The following is a 27,596-nucleotide window of genomic DNA, read 5'->3' on the forward strand; positions in this document are numbered from 1 at the left end:
AAAAATAAAACAGAACAAAATAAATTGGAACAGAATAGAATGGAATAAAATAAAATAAAAATAGAAGAAAATAAAATAGCAGAAAGTAAAATTGAAAACAATAATAATAATAATAATAATAATAATAATAATAATAGTCCCTTTAAGAGCAGTAATATCAATCTCATCTTTAATCCCAGCACCTGTCCATGTTTCCCCAGGCCAGAGGGACACAGCAACTGGAAAGCAGCTCCAGGGCCCAGCCCGAGCTCCACACTTCCATGGGAGGTGCAGTTTGGTAGCCCAAACTCTGTGCCCGCTCCCTGGTTGCTCACTTTGGGTGTCCCCAAAGGGGTTGGGGTGCTGCTGGTGGCACTATGCCAGCCAGACCCACCCCAAGGATGTGGGGGTACCAGTGGAAATTTTGTGCCCCCCAAAACCAAGGTGCTGGAAGGGGTGAGAAGGTGGAAGGGATGAGAAGGTAAAAGGAGCTCCACACTCCCCCAGCAACCCTGCCCCCAGGGCAATTGAGGTGCTGCTGGTGGCATGATGAATGATGGGCATCAGGGTGCAACTGGGCATTCTGTGCCCCAAAACCAAGGTGCTGGAAGGGGTGAGAAGGTGGAAGGAGCTCAGCACATCCCCCCCCCAGCCCTGTCCCCAAGGGGATCGAGATGCTGCTGGTGGCATGGTGCCAGTCAGCCTCATCCCATTGACATGGGCATCAGGGTGCAACTGGGCATTCCATGCCCCAAAATCAAGGTGCTGAGAGGGGTGGGAGAGTGGAAGGGGCAGAAGGAGCTGAGCCCCCACCCCAGAGCCCCTGGAAGCCCACCCGGGGGGGCTGTGTGTGCAGAGGGGTAAGATAGATGCGAAGCCAAAGGGCTGGTGCTGATACTGAGATGGTGCCAGGCTGCTCCTGCATGATCCACATGCAGCCCAGTGCGGTGCTGAGAGATGCCCAGGCCAGCAGGGGTGTCTGGGTGCTGCTCACATCACAGACTTCATCTCCCATTCCTGAAGAGAGGCCAAGGAGGGTGGTGAAACCCACCCACACCCCCTCCCCTCCCCACTGCCACCCCCACGGCTGCCATAGGGGTGCAGAATGGGTTTGGTTGGAAGAGGCTTTCAAGGTCACCAAGTCCAAGCCTTAACCTAACACCAACAACTCCAGCACCAAGCCATGGCCCCCAGCACCACAGCTCCACAGCTTTGAGACTCCTACAGGGATGGGGACTCCACCACTGCCCTGGGCAGCCTGGGCCAGGCTTTGGCAGCCCTCAAGGGGAAGAAGTTGTTGCTCCTGAACCTGCCCTGGAGGCCATTTCCTCTCATTCTGCCACTTGTTCCTTAGGAGCCCAACCCCCAGCTGGCTCCAGCCTCCCCCCAGGGAGCTGCAGAGACCCAGAAGGTCTCCCCTCAGCCTCCTCTTCTCCAGGCTCAACACCTCCAGCTCCTCCAGCTGCTCCTCCCCATCCCTGTTCTCCAAACCCTTCCCCAGCTCCCTTGGCCTGCTCCAGCTCCTCAATGTCTTTCTTGGAGTGAGAGACCCAGAACTGCCCCCCAGCACTCAAGCTGTGCCCTCAGCAAGTGCCCAGTCCGGGTGGACAATCCCTGCCCTGCTCCTGCTGGGCTTGCTGATCTAAGCCAAGATGCTGATGGCCACCTGGGCACAGCCTGGCACAGCTTCACTTGACCAACACCTCCAGGTTCTTTTCTGCCTGGCACTCTGCAGCCAGTGGTGTGGGTGGTACCCGTCTCAGCCCAGCTGTGCCCACCCCGGCAGCTCCCAGCTGGCACCTTTCTCCTCTGCAGCACACTCCCCCTCTCCACCAGCACCGGGGAAGGAGGTGGCCTCGGGGCGCTCCTCGCCGACGCTGTGCGCTTCAGCAGCGGTGCCGGGAATGAGCCCTGCGGGCAGAGCAGAGCGGAGAGAGGGCGATGCCCACCCTCCCCACAGCCCACGCCCTCCTCGGTGCCCACCCCCCCTACCTGAGAGCTGCTGGTGGCAGTGGTGTGGCCCTTCAGTGACTTGCCGATGGCCAGCAGGTTCATCTCCGAGCCAGCTTTCAGCCTGCCCGACACGGGGCAGGTCCTCTCCAGCGGCTCCACCTTCTCCTCCAGCCTGGGAAAAGCTCTTTTCCCTGCGAGGGCAATGGGGGCACTGCCGAGCCCTGGCACCTCCTGCCCCCTCTGGCTGCTCGGGCAAGGGCAGAGCCCCTCTGAGGTCCTACCGATGAGGCCATCCAGCCCATCCCGGGCTCCCTTCTTCTCAGGCAGTGCCAGGGTGTGCTGGGACTGGGACACATCCCTGCTCCGGAGCTCCTGGCTCCAGCCTGCCTGCTGCGGGCTGGCAGCCCTGCCCTGGGGAGCTGCTGGGGAGGAAGAGCAGGGGGTGGATGGTGAGGAGGAAGAGCAGGGGGTGGATGGTGAGGAGGAAGAGCAGAGCAATCACAGCACACCACCACACTCGTGGTCGTCCCAGCCTCTCTCCCAGCTTCCACCCCAACACACAGGGCTGGGGTGCATGGGGGGACCCCAACTGCTGCCCTGGCTACAGCGTCCAGCCCCTGCTCACCTCCCTGCCAGCACAAACCTCTGCCCAGGGCACTGTTGTGGGCACCGCCGGGCACTGCAGACACAGGTCTCTGGCGCTGCCCTCGCACCGCTCGGTCCAAGCTCTGCTGCTGCAGGAGAGAGCCCGAGGGCAAGCAGGTGGTGGGAGCTTGTCCCTGCCACCCTGGGGGGCCCGTGGTGGGCACAGGCACACACACAGAGTGGCATCGGTGGAGGTTACCAACTGCTGCAGCCGCTCCATGTTGGAGTAGAGGCGCTTGGGGCCCTCGGCTGCGGGGGGCTGCCCGAAGGGGTCATCCATGTAGGCGTTGGGGGTGGGGACACGGCGCAGCAGGAGCCCACTGCGAGCGGGAGGGAGTTGCCATCACTGCCCACGGCCCCGCACCCGAGCGGCAGGGCTGGGGCTGGCCAAACGCTGGCCAGCAGCTCCTTACCCTGCAGCAGGGCAGCTGCTGGCATCACCCAGCTTGGGGTGCTCCTCGGGGGTCTTGTCACCGGGAGGCTCCCCTCCTCTCCTGGCCCTCAAGGTCTTCAGCCAAGCTTCCCTCTCCTCGTCTGAGCGGGTCTGGTGTGGGGCAGAGGGTGTGGGGGTCAGTGGGTGTCCCCCCTGGAGAGGTGAAGTGGGCAGCACAGGGGTGCCACGGGGGTTGCTCACCTGCAGCAGGGCAAGCTCCCGGCCCCGCTGGGTGATGTGGATGCGGAGATGCTGAGTGGGGGAGCTGGAGGCCACCCCTGGGGAGACCTGGCAGCCCTCCAGCCTGAGGGCACAGGCGGGGCGCTGGGCACAGGCGGGGCGCTGGGCACTGCCAGGCTCGGGGAACATGTGCAGGGCTCCGTGTCTCACCGCACACCACAGCCGCTGCCACTGCCCCCGCAGCCGCACTGCCAGGAGACCTGGGGGGCAGGTCCCATCAGTATGGGGTGCAGGGACACCCCCCCCCCCGGCACCCCTGTACCCACCCCCACCCACCACACCTCCTTTAGCATCCTCTTCAAGCCGGGGCCTGCGGGAAGGGCTCCGCTGGGAGCAGCCCTGCTCCTCCTTCTCCTCGCTGAGTTGGCACCTGGCAGCCTGAGGATGGCAATGCAGAGGGTACCAGTGGGCACCTGACGCCCCTCCCCGACCCTTGACCGTGCCACCCTCCCCAGAGTCACTGCACTAGGGCAGGGAACTGAGGTGTCCTCTCGACACCCCCAGCAGACCTTTGCCACGCCTGAGGACGAGCAGCTCACCCTGCTGAGCCTGGAGGAGGGTGGCACCGAGACGCTGATGGCTGCCAGCCCGCTCGGGGCATCGCTGCTGACCTCTTCAATCACCTGCCGAGGGAGAGGGGCAGAGCTGCGGCCCTGAGCTCCTGCTCCCATCTAACAGGGCCGCAGCACCCCGAGGCGGGAAGGAGCTGGGGGCAGAGCCTCAGATGCCCATCTCCAGCCGCCTCGGGACCCATCCCCATCAGCGCTGTGCCCCTCCCCTGCCTCTTCCTGCCCATCCCTCCCCTCCTGCCCACGCAGAGCTCTGCCAGGCTGCAACACCTCCAAACCTTCCTCCAGTCCTCAGCCTGCTGCCCGCTCTGGAAGCCGATGACCAGGGTCTCACCCACTGTGCCTGTCACCTTCAGGGCGTGGGGCATCTTCTTGCCACGCTTGGCCTTGTAGGTGACCCTGCAGCCGCGCAGGTCCAGCTCCAGCAGCGGGTGCGGGTCGGTGGCACACCTGAAGCACTGCGGAGGCGGTCGGTAGAGCTCAGGGGAGCTGCTCCCGCCCTTCATCCCCGCTCCTCCTCCTCCTCCTCCTCCTCTGCTCACCAGCAGCACATGCTGGCGGATGATGAAGAGCTGCTTTGCCCACTGCCCCAGCCAGCGCCTCCTCCAGAGGAAGCCGCAAAGCTGAGCCTGGGGGCGCCCGGGGGGCTCGGCCTCGGGGCTGAGGTAGTGGGCACGGTCCTTCATCCCATCCTCATCCTCCTCGTAGGACTCGTAGTGGCTGCTGTCGCTGTCGGCACCCCCTGAGAGCAGGGAGGGTGTCAGGGTGCTGGGTGGATGCTGGGGAGGGCGGGGGGGGGTGGGGGGGGGTGGGTGTGTGCTCACCAGAGGCAGGGCACCTGCTGGAGCCGAGGGCTTCGGCGTCTTCATAGCAGTCATCGCCTGGTGGGGGCGCTGAGGTGCCCAGCACCTTGCTCTGGGTGCAGAAGGGGTCCTCAAAGGTGCTCTCCAACCTCCATCCCATCTACCCCCCCCCCCCCGCCCCGGGTGACCTGGTGGGGTCCCCAAAGGGCTGCAGGAAGCACAGCAACGTCCCAGCCTGCCCTGACCCCCCCACCCCTCAGCGCAGGGATGGTCACCGAGTGTCCTTCTCCCGTCCTCTGACGCCTTTCCATCTCCTGTCCTGTTCCCTCTCCCCTCTCCCTCTCTCCCCTTTCTCTCTGTCCCCTTTCCCAGCCTCCGTTTCCTTCTCCCATCCCCTGTCCCTTTTCCCATCCCCTGTCCCCTTTCCCATCCCCTATCCCCTTTCCCATCCCCTGTCCCCTTTCCCATCCCCTATCCCCTTTCCCATCCCCTGTCCCCTTTCCCATCCCCTGTCCCTTCTCCCATCCCCTGTCCCCTTTCCCATCCCCTGTCCCCTTTCCCGTCCTCTGCCTCCTTTCCCATCCCCTGTCCCTTCTCCCATCCCCTGTGCCCTTTCCCATCCCCTGTGCCCTTTCCCATCCCCTTTCCCAACACAGTCCTCCTTCCCAAGCCCCCCAGACGCCCTCTCCCCCTGCCCACCCTCACCCCTCGGGGCAGGCTCAGGGCGCTGGCTGAGTGGCACTCACAGCCTCTCCCTCCTGTCCCATCCACTGCCCTGGTTCCTGGGGGAAAGAAACAGGACTGGCAGCCAGGTGCCAGGTCTGCCAGGAGCCAGACGCCCCCAGAGACCCCCGAACGCCCCCAAGCACACCTGAGAGGGCAGCAGCAGGGAGGAGGGGGCGGGGATGTGGGTCAGACTCACCCGGGCTGGCTCGTCCGTGCGGGGTCCCTGCGGAGGGTGCCAGGCAGCGCATGATCATGTACTCTGCGTCCTCTGCTGCGGGGGGGCACACCCACACCCACACCCACAGTCACGGCCCCGCTCCTGGGCCCTGCCCGCCCCGCTGCACCCCCCCGCAGACCCCAGACTCACACGAGGGGCTCTGCAGCCGGGACAGGAGCTCAGCCACCGACTTCTTCTTGGCCCGAGCTGCGGTGCTGAGGCTCTCCCGGTCCAGGATGAGCAGGAAGGATCTGAGATCCGACAGCAGCCTGTCCAGGTCTGCAGGGGGCAAGGACATGCCACCACAGCCTGCCAGCGGCGGCGTGCAGGCAGAGATGCCAGTCCCCAGCCCCTCACGCTGGCAGAGGGTCTCCGGTGCCAAGCAGCCGTGCCCCGACACCACCGACCGTGCCCCCTGCTCCCAAGCACCTGCCCCAGCTCTGCACAATCCTCCTATTGATGGGCTTGGGGGGGACGGGGGAGGATGAGGAGGGGGGGACGGGGACCTGCAGTGCTGAAGGCTCCTCTGTGTGTGCTCACAGAGAAGGTTTGTTCCCAGTTGGGTGAGGGGAGTCATGGCTGGGGGCTGTGCTGGGTGGCCCTGGGCTGCTCCTCCATGCTATGGGGAAGAGGAGGAGGAGGAGGAAGAGGAGGAGGCATGGCACATGGCAGCGACAGAGGAAGGCTGCTTGGGGCATGCTGAAAATGCTGAGCAGTCACCCACTGCCTGCTGCCAGGGCAAGGAATGGGGTCAGGGCTCAGTGCCAGCTGGGGACCCTGACCCTGCTGTGCCAGGAAGGAGGGATGGGGTGGGACAAGGAGCTGCTTTGTGCCCCCTCTGTGAGGACTGGGGAGCCCCAGAGGATGGTCTGGGCACGGGCAGAGGATCCCACCAGAGAGTCCCACCAGAGGGTCCCACCAGCTCCACATGCCAGCTCTGGGTCTGGGCAGGTGTTTCCTTCGTTGGAGGAGCAGGTGGCAGGGCAGGATCATGCACACCCCCCGGCCTAACCCCTCACCCTGGGCACCTCCAAGTGCCACCACAGAAGTGGGCAGATGCCCCCCACCATCCCCCCTGGGTCCCCATCTCCTCCCTGCTCTACGTCTGGAAGTGATCTGCATTGCTCTGCCCCAGCTGCTCTGCTCCCTGCTGGCATAAAATGGTGCAGACCTACTATGGGCACCCTGGCACGGGGCCTGGCTGGGCTGGCTTCCTCCCCGCCCCCAGCTCTGCTTACAACCTCCCTCCTCATCATCACTCCATGAGGAGGAAGAGGAACAAGCCCAGTGAAGTAATGCCCCCACTTCACCCTGGCCCCCTGGTTCCCTGGCACACCACTGCAGGCTGGCAGCGATGCCAAACCAGTGGCAACCCCCTCGGGGGAGGGGAGGGCAGGTGGGGAAAGGACTTCCCCCCCCGCCCCGGGTCCCACACGGAACAAGCTCCTGCAGAGGTGCTGGGGGGGAGGGGGGAGCAGTGTCCCCCTCCCTGCTGTCCCCAGCTGGGGCGCCCACACCCCTGCCCAGGGGGAAGAGGAAACATCTGGCAGGGCAGCCAGGCTGAGCAACGCCGGAGCTGGGCCCAAACATCTGCATTGCCCTGGAAACTGGGGAGGGGAAAGGGGGGGGACAGCCCCTGGGGCACTGCCGGGGAAGGTGGAGGTGGGGGGGAGGCTGGGGCAGGGGCTGGCCGAAGAGCGCTGGGGGTGGGGGCAAAGAGCGACCAGGCAGGGGACAGAGGGCTTGTCCCCGTGCCCGCCGTGCCCGCTTCTTCCTCCCCCTCCCTTTCTCCCCTCCCCCGCCCAGGCCAAATTCCTGGGCAATGACATCTCCGTCCGCTCACCCCCTCACCCCCCGCCCCTGCACCCCCACCCCCCAGCTGGCCTCCGTGCCCTCTTTCGGGCAGGAGGAGCCGTGCCCGGTGGTGTCCCAGCAGTGTCCACAGCTGGGCGAGGAGCGGGCAGGGGATGCCCTCGTCCGTGCGGTGGTGCCAGCTGCCTGCAGCTGGGGCCGGGGGAAGGCAACGCAGCTGACAAACATCTGCTCTGGTCTCCAGGGTGGGCGGAAAACGCCCCCCAGCAGCACACAAACATCTCCCTCCTGGCCCCAGGGGGCAGGGCCCAACCTGCTGGCACCTCCTCAGGAGAGGGTTGCCCAAGGGGTGCCACAGGAACAAATGAGCCCTGGGTGATGCCAGCGCCACAAGTTGGCACCTTTGCCCTGCACCCAAGTCTGTGTTAATCCATGTCACGATGGGTGAGAGGTGCCTGGGCTCAGCCCTGCTCCTCTGTGAGGGGGGGCAGCAGCTCAGAGGTACCCCAGGGCCCCTCTCTGGCTCTTGCCCAGCTCGGGATGACTCAGAGGAGGAGGCTGGAGGCCACCCCGAGCCTCCTGGAGCCGCTCCTGGCCCCAGCGTGACCCTTCCTGAGGCTCCAGGCCACGGCTAAAGGGTGGAGACTCTCCCCCCGCGGCCTCTGCACCCCCACAACGGCCCCAGGGAGGATGCTGGCATCCCACACCCTGCACACTGGCAGCCTACCATATCTAGGGGGGCACCTGGGCACCTCACCCCCGCTCTGACACCCCAAAATCTGACACCCACCACCCTTGCACCCCTTCACTCCTCACTTCCCCACTCCCCCAGACCCCCCCATTTCCCTTCCTTCTGCAGTCTCCTTCTTCCCTTGCTCCCCATTGCCCTTCCACGCCCCCTTTGTGCACACTCACATCCCACCGGGCAGCCTCCGAGCCCAAGCTCACCCCCGTGGGTGACCCTTCCCCCTCCAATCCCCTTCTCCTCCCCACGCGTCCTCACCCCCCACTCCCTGCCTCCTCTTTCAGCCCTTTCTCAGGCTCGCCCCCTCCCCAGAGCCGTGCTCCGCTTCGCCCCCTCCCCTGCCCCTACCTCTCTGCCGGGCCATGGCTTGGGCTCAGTCACATCGCGCCGGGATGGGGACTGGGAGCGGCGGCACCGCCACCGGGACCCGGATCCAGCAGCGGGACCAGGACCCGGAGCAAAACCGGGACCAGGGCCGAAACCAGGACCAAGAGCAGGACCCAGAATCGAGACCAGGATCCAGGACCAAGATCAGGAGCAGGACCCAGGGCCAAGAGCAGGACCCGGACCAAGGCTTGGCATCAAGACCAAGATCAGGACCAGGACCTGGCATCAAAACCCAAGACCAGAACCCAGACCAAGAGCAGGACCAGGAACTGGACCAGCACCGGATCAGCCCTTCCCCGTCTCGGCACGGCCCAGCTCGCCTCGCACACACCCTGGCACCCCCAACACATCCCAGTTAGGGCGGGGGGGAAGGCGGGGAAGAGCAGAGCTCCTCATCCTCCCCTGGAGCACCATCGCCATCTGCAGGGCCCCGGGGCCGCGCTCAGCGCTGCTGGGCTGGGGCGGGGTGGGGAGAGGCTGAAGCAAGGAAGGAGCAGAGCAGAGCCTGGCCTGGCCAAAGCCATTTCACCTTTAATTGTAAGCAAAAAAATCACTCTCACGGCAGCGCCTCCGACACCAGCAGCTCGGAAGAAAAGTCCAACGGAACAGAGAAAGTGAAACCAGTTGGGATTCGGTCCCCAAACACCCCAATATTTATAGCTATTTATAGGTCTGCTGGGCTGCTGTTGGTGTTTCTGTCCTCAGTAGCAGTGAAAAGGCAAGAATGGGTCCGGGGGGGTCCCCCCGGAATTACATTCCTGACATCCCGACAGGGTTTAGCGGCTGGGAAGAGGGAGGAAGGAGCCTGGGAGGGAGAGGAGTGGGAAGGTGAGCAGAGAGGTAAGAGGGGTCCTGCCCAAAATGTGCCCAGAGGAAGGGATAGGAGTGAGGAAGGGAGGGGGGGGGGAGGGAGAGTGCTGCCTGCTGCTGAGCCCTGCCCTGCACGGCTGTGGGGTGCCAGGCAGTCCTCACCCAGACCCTTGGCAGCTGTGGTGCCCATGGAGCTGTGCCCTGCTCCTGGGGGGTGTGTGTTCAACACCACCCCGACCCCCCCTCCTTTTACCCAGTTCATTGCCCCTTAGCCCAGTGTGCAATACCCAGTTCATTGCCCCACTGCCCGGTTCAGTGCCCCAGTTCATCACCCCCTGAGCCAGCTGCATGCCCCCTCCCCAGCTCTGGATGCATCAGCAGCCCTAGACTCCACACCCCACCCCCCCCCGCCCCAGACCCCCACACTCCATCCCATGCTCCTCCACCTCCCCAGCATCCCAGCCCTGCCCTCTGCCAGCCTGGTGCCAGGCAGGTGTTGGCAGTGTCCTTGTGGTCCTTGCTGTTGGCACAGGAGGGACCAGGGTGGGGAGGGGCTGTGTGTGTGTTAGAAGTGGGGGGCTGCTGGCCTGGCTTTGCTGGGGGCACACCAGCCTGGCAGCGAGGTGCCCCCCTTCCCCCTGCCCAGGCTCTTCACACATCATAGAGTGGGGGCAGGGGGCACAGAGAGGCAGCCCAGGGAGGGTCAGGGGGGGCACCCTGGCATGAGATCCAGAGGCTGCTGACCCTCACCCCACTGCCAGCTGAAGGCAGCCCCCCCCCCCCCCCGCCAGCATGCCTGGCTTGTGGGGGGAGCAGAGAAGGGGACACAAAGCACAGAGACCCCCCCCCCCCCACACACAGACACCTCTGAGCTGAACCGTGCCCACCGCTGGGCAGGATCTGCCCCCAGCCCCATCGCTGGGTGCTGGAGGGGCAGGTTTGAGCCCCCCCGCACGCCCCGAGCCCTTTTGCCACCAGAGGAGCGAGGTGAGAGGCAGAGCTGGGAGGGGGGAGGGGGGAGGGAGGGGCTTTGGGAGAGGGGAAAAGGAGGAGTGGGGGAGGGGGCGTTTAGACGGCGTGAGAGGGGCTGAGCTGGGGCTGAGGAGGACTCAGAAGAGGAAGGCTTTCTTCTTCAGCTCGTTGCGTTTCCAGAGCGCCAACTTGCTGAACTCCTCGGGGGGCATCTCGAAGACCCGCAGGAAGTCCTCGGGGGAGAGATGCCTCTGGCGTGGGGGAGGCACGGAGGAAGGTGAGGAGGTGCTGGGGGGGAGGGGTAACTCCTTCCCCCCGCCCCCCCAATTCCCGCATCCCCTCCCCCCCCAGACCGTTCCCAGTTCAATCCCAGGTTCCCCATTCAGCTCCTACCTCCAGTCTGGTCCTGTCCACTCCTGGGGGCAGCTTCACTCGGCCTCGGTTGGTCACCATCAGCATCTCATAGGGGTAGATCTGCAAGGTGGGTGTAAGGGGGGGGGGGGGAGGGGTTGTAAGACCCTCTCCACAGCCCCCCCCAGCCTTATCCACCCCCCCAGCCCCACTCACCTTTTGCTCCAGCATACTGGGCAGGGAGTTGCCTCTGTCCATGCGCCCACGCTGGCCGTTCTGGGGCGGGGGGGGAGGTGTTAAAGCCTGGTGTCAGTGTGACCCCCACCCTCCCCACCTCCCCCACCCACACTGAGGCCAAGGCCAGGAGGGTCTCCAGGTGCCCAGCACACCCCACCCTCGCCAGTGCCCCCAGTGTGCCATGCCCCAGCCTGTGGCACCCTCTTGCTGGGTCTCCAGATGTGCCCTTACCTGCAGGCCTGCAAAAGAGAGAGGAGCAAGGATCAGCCCTGGGGAGCACCCCCCCCGCCCTTGCAGTGCCCCCCCGGGTGAGGAGGGGCCCTGGCAGGTGGGTTTCCACCCTCTGCTGAGCCCAGGCTTGCCCCAGTATCCCATGGGACATCCCCACCCCATTCCTAGGGACATTCCCACTGCCCCTGAGCTGCCTCCCACGTCTCCTGCAGGGATGGGGACACGCCCCAGGACCCCCCCCCGGGACATCCGAGCAGCCTCAGCCCTGGGCTCAGCCCCGCAGCCTCCAGGGCACCTCAGAATTCCCCAGCCCTGGGCACATTCCCTAGGACACCTCCCAGGGCATCCTTGTCTCCCCTGGCACACCTCTGCCTCTGCCATCCCTGGGGGCATCCCTGGAACCCCTGAGGCACCTCTGCAGCCTCCATCCCTGGGGACACCCCCAGGACATCCCTGCATCTCCTGGGACATCCCCCACCCCCTGGCCCACCCTAGTGCCCCCCGTCCCAGGGTCATGCCCATGCCATGGGGGCTGATGCCCACCTGGGCTGCTCTTCTCGCTGCCTGCTGAGTTGAACTCTGCCGACTGCAGCTGCAAGGGGACAAGGGGACAGTGTCAGGGCGGTGCCACCCCCGGAGCTCATCCCAGGCAGTGCGACCCTGGCAGCTGCCTGCCCACTCACCCGGGTGAGGGTGCTCCTGCCAGAGGCTGGCAGTGAGGAGCTCTTGTAGCTGCTCGAGTGCAGAGCTGCAAGAGAGCAGAAGGTGGTCAGAAGGGCAGGCAGGGAACTGGAGGCAGGCAGGGGTGCAAGAGCTGGCAGGGAGCGGGCAGGGGTGCAGGCAAAGGTGTGGAAGCTGGCAGAGGTGCAGGCAGGGATGTAGAAGCTCGCAGGGAGTGGGCAGGGGTGCGGGCAGAGGTGTGGGAGCTGGCAGGGGTGCAGGCAGGGATGTAGGAGCCGGCAGGGAGTGGGCAGAGGTGCGGGCAGAGGTGTGGGAGCTGGCAGGGGTGCGGGCAGAAGTGTGGGAGCTGGCAGGGAGTGGGCAGAGGTGTGGGAGCTGGCAGGGGTGCAGGCAGGGATGTGGGAGCTTGCAGGGAGTGGGCAGAGGTGCAGGCAGGGATGTAGGAGCTGGCAGGGAGTGGGCAGGGGTGCGGGCAGAGGTGTGGGAGCTGGCAGGGGTGCAGGCAGAGATGTGGGAGCTGGCAGGGAGTGGGCAGAGGTGCGGGCAGAGGTGTGGGAGCTGGCAGGGGTGCAGGCAGAGATGTGGGAGCTGGCAGGGAGTGGGCAGAGGTGCAGGCAGAGGCGTGGGAGCTGGCAGGGGTGCAGGCAGGGCTGGGCAGGGGCTGCCCACGCACAGGTGTGGAAGGGAGTCCTGTCGGGCAGCGAGCGAGTTTTCCTGCGGATCGGGAGGGATTTCTCCATCTCCTCCTTCAGGATCAGCTTCCCGAGGTTGGAGGTGACCTGAAGGCGAAGGGACGCAGTTGGGAGGGGCAGTGGCAGCAGCGGCCCCGGCAGGGCTCCTCCTGCGCCGCCCTTGCCCTGCCGCTCACCTTGCTCAGCTCCTGCCTCTGGAGCTCCCGCAGGTTCTTCATCTCCTCCGTCAGGTCCTCCTCCTCCTCCTCTCCTCGCTTGGATGCCATCCGCCTCCTCCACTCGGTCTCTGCAGGGGAGAAGGGGACCTTACGCCCACCCTGCGCGCCCGCGGTGGCAGCGGCACACGGCCCCGGCGCGGCGCAGCCTACCCACGACAGCCAGGGACGGGGGGCACGGCCAGTAGTCGGTCTCGATCTTGGCAGGTTGGTTGGGGTCTGGGGGCTGCGCCGCAGGGAACTTGGAGGACTCAATGATCAGGTCCTCGATGAGATGCTTGCCGTGGTGGGCAGCAGGGTGGTGGTGGTCTGCAGGGCACAGGGGAGGAGGTGACACAGCGCCCTTGGGTGCCCTCCCCTGCCGCGGGACCGGTGCCGCCCCCCTCGCCCCCTCCCCCTCACCTTTCTGCCTGTAGATGGGAGGCTTCTTGTAGATGTTGAGCTCGGTCGTGTCGGTCTCTGGAAGGAGAAAGGGAGTTGGGGGCTGGGAGCGGGGAGGTGATGGCTGCGGGGAAGGGGCTCGCCCAGCCCCCCCCGTGCGGGGTTTGCGCTGGGGTCTGGGGGGGGGCAGGGTGCTGGGTAGGGGCGCACCGGGTCGGTGGAAGTGCTGCACGCTGCTGCGGGTGGAGCTGCTGCCCTGGCGAGCGGGGGGCAGGGGGGCGCTGGCAGGGGTCCTGCTCTCCAGCCACTCCCGGATCACCTGCGGGCGGCAGCGGCGACTGAGAAGGGAGCCCCCTGGCGGTGTGGCATCGCCACTGCCGTCAGTAGCGGCACCAGCGCCAACGGTATTGCCGTCAGCATCGCCACCAGCATTACCACCACCCTCATCATCGCCACCAGCATTACCACCACCCTCATCATCACCACCAGCATTGTCCCCACCATCATCATCATCATAATTGTAACCACTATCATCTTCATTATCACAATCATCTCCATCATCATTATCATCACCATCATCATCATCTCCATCATTGTAACTACCATAATCTACACTATCGTTATCATCATCATCATCATCATCATCATCATCACCATCATTACCACTACCCTCATCGTCATCTCCATCATCACCATCATTGCCATCACCCTCATCATCATCATCTCTGCCACCATCACTATTACCATCACCTCCATCATCTCTATCACTATCATCAACTCCATCATCTCCATCACCATCATTACCACCACCTTCCTCCTCCTCATCTTCTCCATCACACCACCACCCCACCCCCCCCGCCACACAGCCCCCCCTGTGCCTACTCACCTCTGGAGACGGAGGAGGAGAGATGGATTTGGGCGACAGAGACCTCTGCAGGAGGCAAGAAGGACTCTCAGGCAGCAGCCCCACAGCTGCCCTCTGCCCCTGCTCTGCCCCAGGGGCTGAGCTGCCTCCCTCTGACCCCCTACAACCACCCTGGGGGGGCACCCCAGAGCGGCCTCACCTCTCTGCTGCGGGGCAGCTCCACGTGCTCCATCAGGGAGTAGGTGAAGTGGGGCTCATAGATCATCAGGTCAGGCCTCTCGATGTCCAGGATGGCTTTGTCCTTGGGGATGGCAGCCAGGTCCTTGTAGCCCAGAACCTCATTGTCCATTTTGGCCTGCAGGGAAGCAAAAACATCTTCAGTTTGGGCTGAAGAACCTTGGCCAATGAGGAGGGCTTCACCCCGGGGGATGGCATCCTCCATGGTCCCTCTGGGGGCATGGGGGAGGCCTGGGGAGGCACCCCCTGAGCCCAGGGCTGGGTGCCAGCTGCCAGCCTCCTCTTACCACGATGCTGGAGGGCGAGCCCGGGACGCTGGAGCCGCGGGAGGAGCAGACACTCCCGGGGGAGGTCAGAGGTTGCTGGAAGGGAAAGGAGACCTCAGCAAACCTCATCCTTGGGCATGAGCAGCCCAGGAAGGGCCTCAGGGTCATGGTCAGGATGATCCCAGAGGTCACGACAGGGGGGTTGGGGGGTGGGTCCCGGGGTCACCCTTGTGCCCCGCGGACCTCAGGGGGGCACGGAAACCTCCTTGGGGCTGGGCTAGCTCTGGCTGGGCGCTGGGGGTCTCCTTAGCTCCAGCGGTGTGGCTCAGGGCAGGGGCACCCGGGAGGTGGCAGTGGCTTGGCCAGGACGCGTTGCCACTAGATGGTGCTGCCAGGCTGGACTGGGAGGAGGAGGAGGAAGGCAGGACTCTGCTAGCAGCATCCCAGAGTGACTCTGCCAATGTCCTTGGCCACCAACCTCTGCCTTTGGCCACCGGAGCCTACCGGTGCCCTGCCTAGGTGTAGGGCCCCCCACTTCCCTGTGCCCCCCAGCCCCCTGCCAGTCCCCAGCACCCTGCACCATGCTCCCAGCACCTTCTCCTCTGCCCCCAGGAACCTACCCTGTGCCCCCAGCACCATTTTAACCCCCAGCACCCTGCTTATGTCCCAAGCAGTGTGCCAACCCCCAGCAGTGTGCCAACCCCCAGCACCTTACCCTGTACCCCTAAAACCCTGCTTATGTCCCCAGCAGTGTGCCAACCCCCAGCAGTGTGCCAACCCCCAGTGCCCTACCCCATACCCCCAGCACCCTGCTTTGTACACCCAACACCTTCTCCTGTGTCCCCAGCACCATTTTAACCCCCAGTGCCCTGCTTGTGCCCCCAGCAGTGTGCCAGGCCCCAGCACCCTGCTGTGCCACCCTCTTACCTTCTGCAGCCTTTCCATTCAGCTGTGGGCTGGAGAGGTTGTGTCAGTCACAGGGTCCTGCACGGGGGGGGGCACAGGGGGTGTCAGGGCACTGCCAGGGGGGGCCCAGGAGGTGTACCCCCCACCAGGCACTCTACCCCAAGGTGGCACAAGGCTGGCACAGCCTCACTGTCACACACTGGCAGCATGGCAGGCTTGCCAGGGGATGCCACCATCCCCAAGAAGGCCAAACAGCTCTGGGTGTGCCCTGGGACAGGGGGAGGAGGTGCTGGGGCATGCCAGCCCCCGACCCCCTGCCCCCCCGACCCCCCCTGCCCCCAAACTCACTGCTGCCTCTGTGGCTCCACATCCCTCTGGGTGCTGCTGCCAGGCTGGGGCTTGGGTGCTGCTTCTGCAAGAGAGGCAGAGAGGTGATGATGGCTCACAGGGTGGCACCAGGGTGGGCACAGAGTCACAGAGGTGTTTGGGTTGGAAAAGCCTTCTAAGGTCATCCAGTCCAACCTTCAGCCCCACCATGGGCACCAAGCCCTGTCCCCAGTGCCACATCCACACCCCTGGAGCCCCTCCAGGGACTGACCAAGCACCCAGCACCACCAAGCCCTGTCCCCAGTGCCACATCCACACCCCTGGAGCCCCTCCAGGGATGCTGACCCCAGCGCCTCCCTGCTCACCTCCTCACCACCTCCCTGCTGGCTGCCCAGCCTCGTCCTCCTGCCGCCCCCCAGGCCCTGCGGCTGCTGACGAGGGCTGGCAGGCAGAGCAGAGGTAATGAAGCTCTTTGTCCCCTGCCGGCCAGTGAGTGGCCTCGGGAAGGCTCCAGCAGCGCCGGGATGGGGGAGTGCTGTGCTCAGCCACCACCCCCCCTGCCCGGCATCCTGCAGCACCCCCCCGGCTGCAGCCCTCCCCTCTCTGAGCTTTCAAACCCACACAAAGGGGAAAATTCCCCATTCCCCTCCCACCTTCTGCCAGAGGTGGGGGAAGGCTTTGGGAAAAGCTCATCCAGCCCAGGCAAGCACAGCAGCAGCAGCCCGGGGGGGCAGTGCCACCCCGGGGTGGGTGAGCAGGGCTGTGGCTGGTAGGTTGAGGTTCTGCTGCCTCTACTCTGCCCTGCTGGGGTCACATCTGGAGTCCTGTGTCCAGTTCTGGGAGCCCAGTTCAAGAGGGACTTAGAATCACAGAATGATGGAACCAAGCAGGGTGGCAGAGAGCTCCAAGCCCCCCCAGCCCCACCCAGCCCCCAGCCCTGCCCAACCAACCAGCCCATGGCACTCAGTGCCCCAGCCAGGCTTGGCTGCAACACCTCCAGCCATGGGCACTGCACCACCTCCCTGGGCAGCCCATTCCAGTGCCAATCACTCTCTCTGCCAGGAGCTTCCTCCTCACCTCCAGCCTCAACCTGCCCTGCCACAGCTTCAGCCTCTGGCCCCTTCTGCTGGCCCTGCCTGCCTGGCAGCAGAGCCCAACCCCACCTGGCTACAGCCTCCCTGCAGGCAGCTGCAGGCAGCAATCAGCTCTGCCCTGAGCCTCCTCTGCTGCAGGCTGCACCCCCCCAGCTCCCTCAGCCTCTCCTCACAGGGCTGTGCTCCAGGCCCCTCCCCAGCCTTGCTGCCCTGCTCTGGGCACTCTATAACTGCTGGAGAGAGTCCAGCACAGAGCCACAGAGATGCTGAAGGGAATGGAACAGCTCTGTTAGGAGAGCCTGAGGCAGCTGGGGCTGGGAGCAGAGGAGCTGAGAGGTGACCTCAGCAGTGGTTCTCAAGCTGTGCAGGTGAGTGGCAGGAGGCTGCAGCCAGGCTCTGCTGGGTGCTGCCCAGGGACAGGCCAAGGGGCACTGGGTGGGAGCTGAGGAAGAGGAAGTTCCATGGAAACCTGAGGAGGAATTTTTCCCCTGTGAGGTGGCAGAGCCCTGGCACAGGCTGCCCAGGGGGCTGTGGAGTCTCCCTCTCTGCAGCTATCCAAAGCCTGCCTGGATGTGCTGCTGTGTGCTCTGCTCTGGCAGGGCTTGGGCTGGCTGAGCTCTGGAGGTCCCTTCCAGCCCCTGGCACTCTGCCTCTGTGGAGCTCTCCAACCCTGCTGGAACAGGTCACTCAAGGACTCATCTAACTTGATCCTGAGCACCTCCAGGAAGGTTGTGGAGCACAGAAGCACCCAATGTGATCACAACCTCCCTGGGAAGCCTGTGCCAGTCTCTCACCACACTCACTTCTCCCTCACAGCCACTTTCCATCTCCCCTCTGCCACTCCAAACCCATTCCTCCTCCTCCTGCCATTCCCACACCTTCTCAACAGTCCCTCCCCAACCCTCCTGCAGCCCCCTTCAGACCCTGCCAGGCCACTCCAAGCTCTCCTGGATGCCTTCTCCTCTGCAGGCTGCACAGCCCCAACTCTCTCAGCCTGTGCTCAGAGCAGAGCTGCTGCAGCCCTCTGATGGAGAATCATGGAAGCATCCAGGCTGGAAAAGCCCTGGAAGAGCTTCAGTCCTTCTGCCCAGTCCAGCACTAAGCCACATCCCTCAGCACCACATCCCCCAGCACCACATCCCCATGGCTGTAAAACACCTCCAGGCAGAGGGACTCAACCTCCCTGGGCAGGTGAGGCTCGGTCAGAGCTTGGAGCATCCTGCAGCTGCCAGCAGTCAGCCTGGCACCGTGTACCACCCTTGGCTGCCTCTGATGAGGGTCAAGTCAGGACAAAGAGGATCTGCCAGCACTGGAGCTGCTCCATGGAGGCATCACCCCCTCCTCTGGCACCATCCTGCCCCAGCTGACTCGCAGTTTTAGGAGGCTTGATCCTCTCCCAGCCCTTATCTAGCACCTCCCAGTGCCTCCCCGGGGGCTGGTTGCTGGTGGGATGGGCAGCACCCAGCCTGGTACAAGGCAGCATTGTGTGGGCAGGCTGCTGCCACCCTCACCCCCATGAGCTCACAGTTTCCAGAGGCAGAGCCAGAGGTCACTGGGTGGGAGTGGGCACTGGGGACATGGTGGTGGCAGCAAGCAGAGGGATGAGATGGCAAATGGAAGGAGAAGAGAGGAAAGGATGGAGGCTGGTGGGAAGGTGGGTGGGGATACGGGGGGTGGGAGGGTGAGGTCAGGAGTGGGGGCGTGGGTGTGGGGATGGGGTGGGTGGGTGCAGGGGTCAGGGGGTGGGGATGCTGGGGGGGGGGAAGGAAAAGAAGCTGGAAAAGAGTGTGGAGAGATGCCAGGAGGGAGCCCAAGGGTTGGCAAAGAGGGTGTCAGGGCTGCATACGCAGCTCAAACCTGCTCTGTGTGCCTGTGCCTCTGTCTGTCTGTCTGTCTCTGTGTGTCTCTCTGTACGCGTTTCTGTCTGTCTGTGTGTCCCCTCCAAGCTGAGGGGCTCGGGCACAGCTTATCTGCAGCAGGCAGGGAGCCACCCCCCCGCTGGCAGCCTCGCTCCCCATGGCAACCTCCAATCTCCCCAGCAGCCCTGGCTGGCAGGTGCCCAGCACCATCCCTTGCTCCAAGAGATAAGGACCGCACGGGCCCGTGTTTGGGATTTTCCTGCTCGGGAGGAGGATGGGAAGCGAGGTGAGGCGAAGCGGTGGGGGGGGTGAGAGATGTTAGCATCACCCTGTGTCCCCCTCCCAAAATGACGCTGAGGGTACCCACGCAGGAGCGGGGAGAGAAAGATGCTGGGGAGGAAGGGATGGGCGGAGGAAGAGCGGTGGGAAAGGGAGGGACAGACAGACGGACAAATCGTGCGCTGGTGGGGGCTCGGAGGGCCGGAGGGGTGCTGGGCATCCCCCCCGCCTCCCCGCCCTGCATGGCATATCCCAGGGCAGGGAGGAGGAGCTGGAGCGGCTGCAGCGGGAAGAGGCCAATTCCCTCCCCCCCACCCCGAGGAAATCCGGATTGGAGTTTTCACAGCCGCCAAAGCCATCAGCAGCGGGGACAGGGGGGCAGGCTGGATCGCCCACCCCCACACCCCCAAGCATCCAGGGTTGGGGGGAGCGGGTAGGGACCCCTCTAACCTTCCTTGTCCCTCCTCCTTCTCCTCCCTGCCAGCTTTATAGCCCTGCCGTAGCGCCGGGCACGGGCATCCTGCCGCTCCCGCAGCTGCCCCCGGCTGCCTGCCAGCACCCACGTCGGGGGGGGACACACACACGACACGCAGGCTGGGGTCACAAGTTCCCCGAACAGACGGTTCCCGCCAGCCCTGGGAACGGCGTCCGGTGCTTCCCAGTCCAGCCCTGCCCTCCTCTTCCTCCTCCTCCTCCTCTCAACCCCAAACAAACACAGCACGGGCGAGGCAAGCAGCACCCATCCCATCCGCCCCATCCATCCCTCTCCCTCCCCACCGGGGGAAACCGAGGCAGGGCCACCCGTGGGGGCCCCACCGGCAACTCGATCGCAGCGGGGAGCACGTGGGGCCCCCACCCGCGTCTCACCGGTGTCCGGTTCCTCCTTTGTCCTCTTTCTTGTCCTTTCCATCCCCACCCGAGCATCGCCCAGCAGCAAGCATCGACCCTTTTTGGCTATCGACAGCCTCATTGCTTCCGAGCCGCTGGCAGCCTGCCCGGCACCGGGGACACCTCGGTGGCCTTAAAAGCCTCCAGCTGCCAGCATCTGGGATTTTTCCACCCCCCTGGGGTGCAGGATGCACCCTTCCAGCGCGTCCCCTCCGTGGGTGCAGCTCGGTGCCTCAGTTTCCCTGGCTGGGGGTTGGGAGGAGATAGGAGAAATCCACCTACCCCCCCCAGGAGATGAGGATGGGGATGGAAGGGGAGATAAGGATGGGGACAGAGGTGGAGATGGGGTTGGGGGTGAATGGGAAAGGAGGTAAGGATGGAGATGAGGTAGATAGGAATGGAGATGGGGATGAAGGTGAGGAAGGAATGGACATGGGGGTGAGGAAGAAATAGAGATTGGGGTGAGGGTGAGGAAGGAGTGGAGATGGGGGTGAGGAAGGAATAGAGATTGGGGTGAGGGTGAGGAAGGAGTGGAGATGGGGGTGAGGGTGAGGAAGGAATGGAGATGGGGGCGAAAAACAAAAGGATGGAGGTGGAACTGGGGTTGGGGCTGAGAGGGGGCTGGGGATGCAGATGGAGATTGGGGGGGGGGGGGGGGGGGCATTCCCACCTTGCTCCCTCCCATCTGAGGGGTTTGGGCCAACTCGGCTGCTCTCCTGGCCACCAGCCCTACCAGCAAGCTTCGAACCCCCCCGCCCCCGCCAAGTTCAGAGTGGGGATGAGCTGGCCCTCAGCGGCAGCTCCGCTGGGGGTGTCCGTGCCCGCCCCCCCGCCGCCGTGCCCACGCCGCAGCCCGCTCACGTGGCGCCTGATCCGGGATTGAAGCGGGATTAGCCTGCTCATCCCGCACGCGGAGGGGCCGGAGGGTCCTGCTGAGGGGGGGTGCGTGGCTTGCCCACGTCCCTCCGGGGCTGCCAGCGCCGCTCTGGGGATGTGCCCAGTCCCCAGCGCAACCCCCAGCGCCGGGCACCACCCCGGGCCGTGCCCAGCGCCCTGGGGCGGCAGGTCCCTGGGCACCCCGGGGGGGGCTACCATGGTGAGGCACCCACCTGGCAGGACACTAGGAAGTGGGATACGGCCAGGGGCAAGCTGAGGTGGCAGCTGGTGGCCCAGGTCTTCCTGGGAGAGGCTGGGGTTAGCCCTGCCTGCCTACCAGTCCTGCCCGCCCACAGGCAGGGGCTGACCCCTCCCCGCCAAGGAGCTGCCCCCATCCCCCCCCAGCTGGGGAGCGGCAGGTTCTGCGCCCCAAATATTCACACACCCCCCCACGTGGGTCTGTGATGCTCCACGGCAGGGCGGGGTGGGCGGGGGGCTGGAAGGGGCTAAGTGAAGCTTCTGGGATGGGAGCTGGGGGGAGGGCTCCGAAATCCTGTGCCCGTGGCAAGACCTCGACCACCACAACCCCATCAGAGTGCCCCAAACCCCTTCCCAGCCTGCGCCGGGGGGGTGGATGTGCTCCCACCCCCACAGCCAGCAACCATGCTGAGACCCTAGCAAGTCACTCCACGAGTAGAGCCGGGAATGGGGCCGGGGTGCTCAGGTCACCCCCCCCGCCATGGGGCACACCGGTGGCAGCGCCCCCGGGCAAGAGGACAGGATGGCCCTGTTGGGGGGGTGGGGGGGCAGTGAAGCAGGGGGTGCTGGGAGCATTGTGCTGCCACGGAGGGGACACGGGTGGGGATCCCAGGAGGGATACAGCTTTCCCCCACCCCAAACAGCGATGGAGCCCCCCCCCCTCCATGTCCCTGCCTTGGGTCACCGCCCTTCCGTCCCTGCAGCCCCCCCACACCCCCAGCAAGGACAAGCGCTGGGGAGGGGACATGGCCACAACCCCTGGTTAAGACTTGCTCTAGGGGGGGTGGGCGACGACACCACACACGACCTGTCCCCAGCTGCCCCCCCCCCCCCCCCCCCCCCCGCCAAGAAGCAGAGGACTCCGCAGAGCCAGGGAAAGGTTGGGGTGGGGTTGAGGGGGAGGGAGGAGCAGCAACACCGCGGGGGGGGGGGGGAGGAAACAAACAGCGACTGCTGGAGACCACCACGAAGTGACACACACACAGCCCCCCCCCCACTAACCGAGCGCCCCCCACCACCGTGCGGAGGACACTCACCTAAAGGTGGGGATACCTCATCCCTCCTCCAGCCGCGGGGAAGCTGGTGGGTGGAGGAGGAGGAAGAGGAGGAGGATGGTGAGGAGAAGAATGACGCCGCTGACCCCCTTGGCCTCCTTCGCTTGGCCGGGGGGGGTGGGGTGGTGGCGGCGTGGGGGGATTTGGGCTGCCTCAGGACCGCGCTGGTTGCCGAACTGCCCCAACCCTTTGGCCTCAGCAGCTGAAGCGGCGGCGGTGCCGGTGCGGGCTGGAGCCGAGCGCCAGGCGCGGGTGGGCGAACGCGGGCGGAGGAGCAGCAGCAGCTCCGCTCCTATCTCCCCAGCCCAGCAGCCGCTCCGCACCGATAACCCAAGCGGCACCTCCGGGCCGCGGGGTGGGTGGGATGGGACGGGATGGGGTGGGTGCAGAGGTGGGGTGGGGTGGGTGCAGCTGGGTGCAGCTCTCCCTCCTCTCCCTGCCTCTCTCTTTTCGCCCCTGTGTCTCCCGGTCCCCGCCGCTCCGCCGCTGGCTCAGGCTCTCTCCCAACAAGAGGAGCATTAACGGGCATCATGACGAAGCAAATTCGCTCCCCACCGCCGCCGCTGCCGCTCCACGCTCGTTTCAACCCCCCCCCCCCCCCCCCACCCTCTTTCCACCACCCCCCCACCCCCCCCCCCCTTCCACCTCCACCCCACCCCAACCGGTTCCTACCCAGCGTAAAAGAGGGAGGAAAACACCAATAAAACCCAGTCCGTTGCCACTGCCAGGAATATCCTGGATAGAGCTTTGGAATGTGTGTTGGGAAGGAGGGGGGGGGCTGGGGGGTGTCACCAGCACCCCTTCCTTCAGCTCTCTTTGAGAATCTCTCACTGCAAACAGGGATCTTATCCCCCCCCCCCCCCCCCTGCCCCCCAATACCTACACAGGGTTGGAGGTTTGGATCCCAAGCTCTGTGGTCCTGAGCACCCCATGGAGTAGCAGGGGGGCTTGAGGATGGCACAACCCCCCCCTCCTCCAGCTCTCACTACACAGGGTTGTTATCCTGTGCCCCCTCCTCCCCCATCCGCACACACAGCTGGACCTCCCCCCCCAAGTTTTGTAGTCCTGAGCACCCCATGGAGTAGTGGGGGGGTGGGGGTGTGAGGATGCCTCCCCCCCTCCAGCTCTCACTGCAAACCTTACACTGCAAATAGGGATTTTATCCTCCCCCCCCCAGTCCCTGCACACAGATGGAGGTTTAGATCCCCCCCCCCCCCAGCTCTGTAGTGCTGAATAAGGGCACTGAGCACCCCGGGGGGGGGGGTTGAGGATGGCACCAGCCCTCCCCCCCAGCTCTCACTAAATAGGGATGTTGGCCCCTAACACCCCCCCCCCCCCTTCCCTAACCACAGCTGAGGATTTGGGTACCACTCTCTACTCCCGCCCCCCCCCCCCCCCCCAGCAGTGCTGAGCAAGGAGGCTGAGCACCCCACAGAGTGGTGGGTGAGGCTGGCACCCCCACCTCCAGCCAGGGTGGTGGGTTTGGGTGGGGGGGGCTGCTCCAAGAGCTGCACCCAAACTCTCACTGCCTTGAAATGGGGGTCAGGAATTTCCATCTCCAGGCCCAAGAGAGCCCAATAAGGACCTGGGAGGTGCCAAGCAGCTGCCAAACACCACCGTGGGTGCTGCCAGGGAGAGCCTCTGCCCACCCCCACCCTGAGCCTCTCCATCTCCTGGGGGTCGCTGGCCTGTCCCTACCCTTAGGCAGAGACTCCAGAGCTCAGCAGTGGGGCTGAGAGGAGTGAGGGGTAACAGGAGTGCCCCCCCCTTCAGTTCTCACCCACGGGATGGGTGTCACGGGTGGACCCTCCCCCCGGGGGCTGCGTGGGTGCTGCAGCAGCAGGAGCTGGTGTCTATTCCTGGTGCTGTGTGGGAGGCGATGCCTGGTGACAGCAGCCACCCTCCTGGGTCCCCTCCCTGCTGCTGAGCCCCAGCCTCTGCCCTGCCTCCGCTTCCCTCCTGCCTCCAGTGAGGGCTGCTGCACCTGCTGGATGCACAGCTGGAGGGGTGGACCGCCAGGGATGCACATCTGGGGGGATGCTGGGCCAGGGATATGTGCCCAGAGATGGACATTTGGAGAGGATGCAGGCCCAGAGGGGATCCACATCCTGGAGGGAGGGGATGCATGCTCAGGGATACACATCCAGGGATGCACACCTAAGGGCAGGGGGGAGGGGATGTGCACCCAGGGGTGCACATCTGGGCGGGGATATACACCCAGGGATGCACATCTGGGCGGGGCACAGGGCCAGGGATAATTGTCCAGAGGTGAAGGTCTGGGGGCTGAGTACATCCAGGGATGCACATCTGGGGGATGCATGTCCTGGGATGGACATCTTGGGGCGGGGGGGGGGGAGGAGAGGGATGCACAGCCGGGAGTGGCATATACCCAGGGATACGCCCCCAAAGAGGTGCCCCCCCCCAGGCCCTTTGGTGCTAGGACCTACCTGAATCCTTGGACCAAAAGCATCACAGCCTCAGCTCTAAGATGCTGCTCTGCCGCCCCTGCCCCCACCCCCTCCTCCCCAGTCTGAAGGGGCTTTGCTGGCCCCAGCCCCCTCTCCAGCTGCCCCCCCAGGGGCTGTGCCCATGAATAATGGAGGCTGTAGCTGCCTCCTCCTCCCCCCCCCCCCCCAGTAACCCAGTTTCTCAAGCATGAAGACACCGCAGCGGCTGCTCGGTGGCTGCCACCTGCGCCCGGGGGCTGCTGGAGTGCCTGAACTGGCTGTGGCACCCGCTGCGGGCACAGCCCCCTCCCCATCCCACCAACCCAGCACCCGGGGGAGGGGGGAAGGGGGGAACGGGGGTGTCCAGGAGGAAAGGGAGGAGTCGGAAATGCACTTATCCTGCACCAGCTGGGCACCACACTCCTGTGCACCCACCAAAAGCCAACCCCGGACACGCTCCCCAGAGCCTGCCGGCCCCACAGCATCGCCCCTCAGCCCAGCGATGCCCACCACAGCCTGGTAGCTGCTGGAGCTCTGCCATGGTGGTGGTGGTCGTGGGGAGGGTATTTGGGAGGGTTCAGGGCAGAGGTTAGCAGGGCCCTACCTTCACGGGAGCCCATGGCCTGCCGCAGGCAGCTCAGCCCGGCCGGGAGCCATGCCCAGCATCCTCCCTGCGCAGCACCGCGCGTTGCCACAGCGACCGCCTCCCGCCCAGCCCGCTGGAGACAGCGAGGGATGGAGGATGTGCAGGATCAGCCTTCAGCCTCACAGAGCAGTGGAAGAAGTGCAGGAGGCGCCTTCAGTCTCGCTGAGACAGGGAGGAAGTGCAGGAGCAGCCTTCAGCCTCGCTGAGACAGGGAGGATATGTGCCCAGAGACGGCAGGAGCAGCCTTCAGCCTCGCTGAGACAGGGAGGAAGTGCAGGAGCAGCCTTCAGCCTCGCTGAGACAGGGAGGATGTGCAGGAGCAGCCTTCAGCCTCACTGCTCTGCAGATGGGGTCCAAGGAGCTGCTGAACAGCCCCTGAGGGAGGATGCAGCTCCTGTGACCCCTCCTCAACTCAGCTGCCCACCTCAAAATCGTCCCCATGCCCCATTTCAGGGCTGCCAGGCTTAGAGGGGGGCATTATGCCAGTGACAGCAGCCCTGAACGTGGAGCCATGCCCCAGGAGACACCAGTTCCTGGCACCTTAGCGATGCCACCAGGTCAGACCTTGCCAACCCTCTCTGTCAGGCCCGGGATGCTGTGGGATAGCAGGACTGGGATGCTGTGGGATAGCAGGACTGGGATGCTGTGGGATAGCAGGACTGGGATGCTGTGGGATAGCAGGACTGGGATTCTATGGGATAGCAGGACTGGGATGCTGTGGGATAGCAGGACTGGGATGCTGTGGGATAGCAGGACTGGGATGCTGCCTGGTACAAGGACAGGGCACTGAGGGGTACAAAGACCACAGGGACAGGCGTGGGTGGCTGGCACCCATCACCCCTGCATCAAGTTGCTCACTCTGAGGCCATGGCTCTGGGAGAGGAGGGGTGTCCCTGCTGGCTGCACATTCCTTCCCTTCCCCCCCCCCCCAGACCCCTTTCCAGCCCCTTCCAGCTTGAAAGCCAAGCTCTGGGAAAGGCAGGGCAGGGGGGTGGGGGGGTGGTGGTGAGACACCCTCCAGTGCACATTCTGCACAGAGGGACATTCCTGTCCCCACCTCCAGCCCCTCCACCCCAGGTTTCACCTCAAAACACAAGAAAGAAGCAGCTTGGGGGGAGGAAAGGGGGGGCTGGCTTGGCTATTTTTTTCCCCTTCCCCTCCCTCTCCCCTTCCCTGGCCATAATTAAAAAGGCCTCACACTTCTGAGCCCTTTCTACCCAGAGAGGTGGAGAAGAAAGAGAGGGGAGGAAGAAGGGGGGAAAAAACCCAACCCCCACCAGAACAAAACCCAAACCCCAACCCTGAAAGAAAAGAGAGGAAGGGGTTGGGAAGGAGGAGAGAAAAGAGAGGAGGGGGAAAGGAAGGGGGAAAAAAAAGGGGGATGGGGGCAAAAAAAGAACTGATCCAAGCAGGGATCACACAAAGGGAACTCCTCTACCTTTGAAGATTTGGCTGGACTGAGGAGGGGGCAGGGGGGGTCCAGCCCCAATTGGCTTCTTTCTCAAAGCCTTCTCCTTTCAAAACCAGCTCAGATTCCTGCAGAAAGAAGGAACTGGGCAGGGGGGCGGGGGGGGGGGGGGGGGTAAAGGAAATGAGGAGTGGGGAGGGGTGGGTGGGAAAAATGCCCCTGGTTGGCTCTGCTAAGTCCTGCCCAGCACACCTGGGCAGGCAGCGGCGCGGGCATTGTTGGGCACTAATTGCTGGGTGTTGCCTTTCCCCTCGGCTTCTGCAGGCTTCATTGAACTCGAACTGTTATAACTTTCTGCCTGCCGACCCCCTCCCCAGGCTGTCCCCCTCCCCACATTATGCTGGCAGGGCTTTGCAGGGGGCTGGGAGAGCCCCGGATAAGGGATTTACACCTCCCCACCGCCGGCCAATGCCACCGCATTGTCCGAGGGGAAAGGAATGATGGGGAGGGGGGGCAAGGGCATGGCGAGGGGGCAGTGGCATGAGGAGGGGGAGGAGTGACACAAACACAGCCTGGGTGGTGGCCAAAGTGGGCTGGGGGAGCTGGTGGCTTCGGGTGGAAGGAGTTGTGGGTATTGAGCCCATGGTAGTGCCCTGTAGAGAAACAGGGCATGAGTACCATGCCCAGAGTGATGCCCTGGGGAGGAGCAGCAGGTACCATGCTGGGTACCATGCAGAGATAGTGCAGGTACCATGCCAAGGGGCATGCCCAGTGGAGGAGCAGCAGGCACCACACCCAAGGTGGTGCCCTGAGTGGGACAGCAGGTATCACATTGGGTACCATGCTGAAGGTGGTGCTCTGCTGCCCAGGATGCAGTGGGTACCACACCGAAGGTGATGCCCAGGGGCGAAGCAGCAGGCACCACACCAAGGGCGATTCCCTGTTCATCAAGATGCCAGGAACACCTCCAGGGCACAGACTGAGTGGCACAGACACTGGGTGACACAGAGTCCCCTCCAGCACCCACCTCCAGCCTCCTGCCAGGCAACTTCTCTCTCCAAGCACCAGCTGCTCGCACCCCGGGTGGGTGAGGACACCCTGTGCCA

The 27,596-nt window shown here is 64.6% G+C and overlaps 2 protein-coding genes across 3 annotated transcripts; both read right to left on the bottom strand.

Annotated features, from left to right (window-relative positions):
- Window positions 1-141: 141 nt before the first annotated feature.
- On the bottom strand, window positions 142-9,710 carry LOC135192543 (actin filament-associated protein 1-like 2). 2 transcript variants are annotated; one of them, XM_064175762.1, is made up of 16 exons: window positions 8,471-9,710; window positions 5,716-5,844; window positions 5,545-5,619; window positions 5,328-5,404; window positions 4,644-4,734; window positions 4,362-4,561; window positions 4,098-4,277; window positions 3,760-3,873; window positions 3,532-3,628; window positions 3,212-3,450; window positions 2,991-3,121; window positions 2,777-2,897; window positions 2,558-2,666; window positions 1,972-2,351; window positions 1,780-1,890; window positions 142-996 (listed from the first exon to the last, which is right to left on the bottom strand). In XM_064175762.1, the coding sequence occupies exons 1-16, from the start codon at window positions 8,484-8,486 to the stop codon at window positions 970-972; spliced, it is 2,097 nt and encodes a 698-aa protein (XP_064031832.1). In that variant the 5' UTR covers window positions 8,487-9,710; the 3' UTR covers window positions 142-969. The 2 variants fall into 2 exon arrangements, with proteins under 2 accessions (XP_064031832.1, XP_064031833.1); XM_064175763.1 differs by lacking the exon at window positions 8,471-9,710 and having other exon boundaries at window positions 5,545-5,616; window positions 5,716-5,762.
- A 24-nt stretch (window positions 9,711-9,734) lies between these two features.
- DMTN (dematin actin binding protein) lies at window positions 9,735-22,441 on the bottom strand. The gene is made up of 17 exons (XM_064175764.1): window positions 21,972-22,441; window positions 15,702-15,765; window positions 15,375-15,431; window positions 14,469-14,543; window positions 14,144-14,299; window positions 13,966-14,010; window positions 13,290-13,398; window positions 13,101-13,157; window positions 12,852-13,007; window positions 12,660-12,769; window positions 12,465-12,570; window positions 11,794-11,858; window positions 11,654-11,702; window positions 11,111-11,118; window positions 10,859-10,918; window positions 10,685-10,765; window positions 9,735-10,542 (listed from the first exon to the last, which is right to left on the bottom strand). Exons 3-17 carry the CDS (start codon window positions 15,390-15,392, stop codon window positions 10,429-10,431), a joined length of 1,209 nt encoding a protein of 402 aa, XP_064031834.1. The 5' UTR covers window positions 15,393-15,431; window positions 15,702-15,765; window positions 21,972-22,441; the 3' UTR covers window positions 9,735-10,428.
- Window positions 22,442-27,596: the final 5,155 nt, after the last annotated feature.

This window comes from Pogoniulus pusillus, chromosome 42 (assembly GCF_015220805.1).
Source record: "Pogoniulus pusillus isolate bPogPus1 chromosome 42, bPogPus1.pri, whole genome shotgun sequence".
In the NCBI taxonomy this organism is placed as follows: Eukaryota; Metazoa; Chordata; class Aves; order Piciformes; family Lybiidae; genus Pogoniulus; species Pogoniulus pusillus.

Bases quoted from the DNA above. Each gene is read 5' to 3' on its own strand.
- DMTN (XM_064175764.1), bottom strand. The intron at 12,770-12,851 runs GTAGGCTGCGCC...TCTCCCCTGCAG, and splicing joins CCCGTCCCTGGCTGTCGTGG to AGACCGAGTGGAGGAGGCGG. The intron at 12,571-12,659 runs GTGAGCGGCAGG...CTTCGCCTTCAG, and splicing joins AGAGGCAGGAGCTGAGCAAG to GTCACCTCCAACCTCGGGAA.
- LOC135192543 (XM_064175762.1), bottom strand. The intron at 3,122-3,211 runs GTGAGCAACCCC...GCCCCACACCAG, and splicing joins GGGAGCTTGCCCTGCTGCAG to ACCCGCTCAGACGAGGAGAG. The intron at 2,667-2,776 runs GTAACCTCCACC...TCTCTCCTGCAG, and splicing joins TGGAGCGGCTGCAGCAGTTG to CAGCAGAGCTTGGACCGAGC.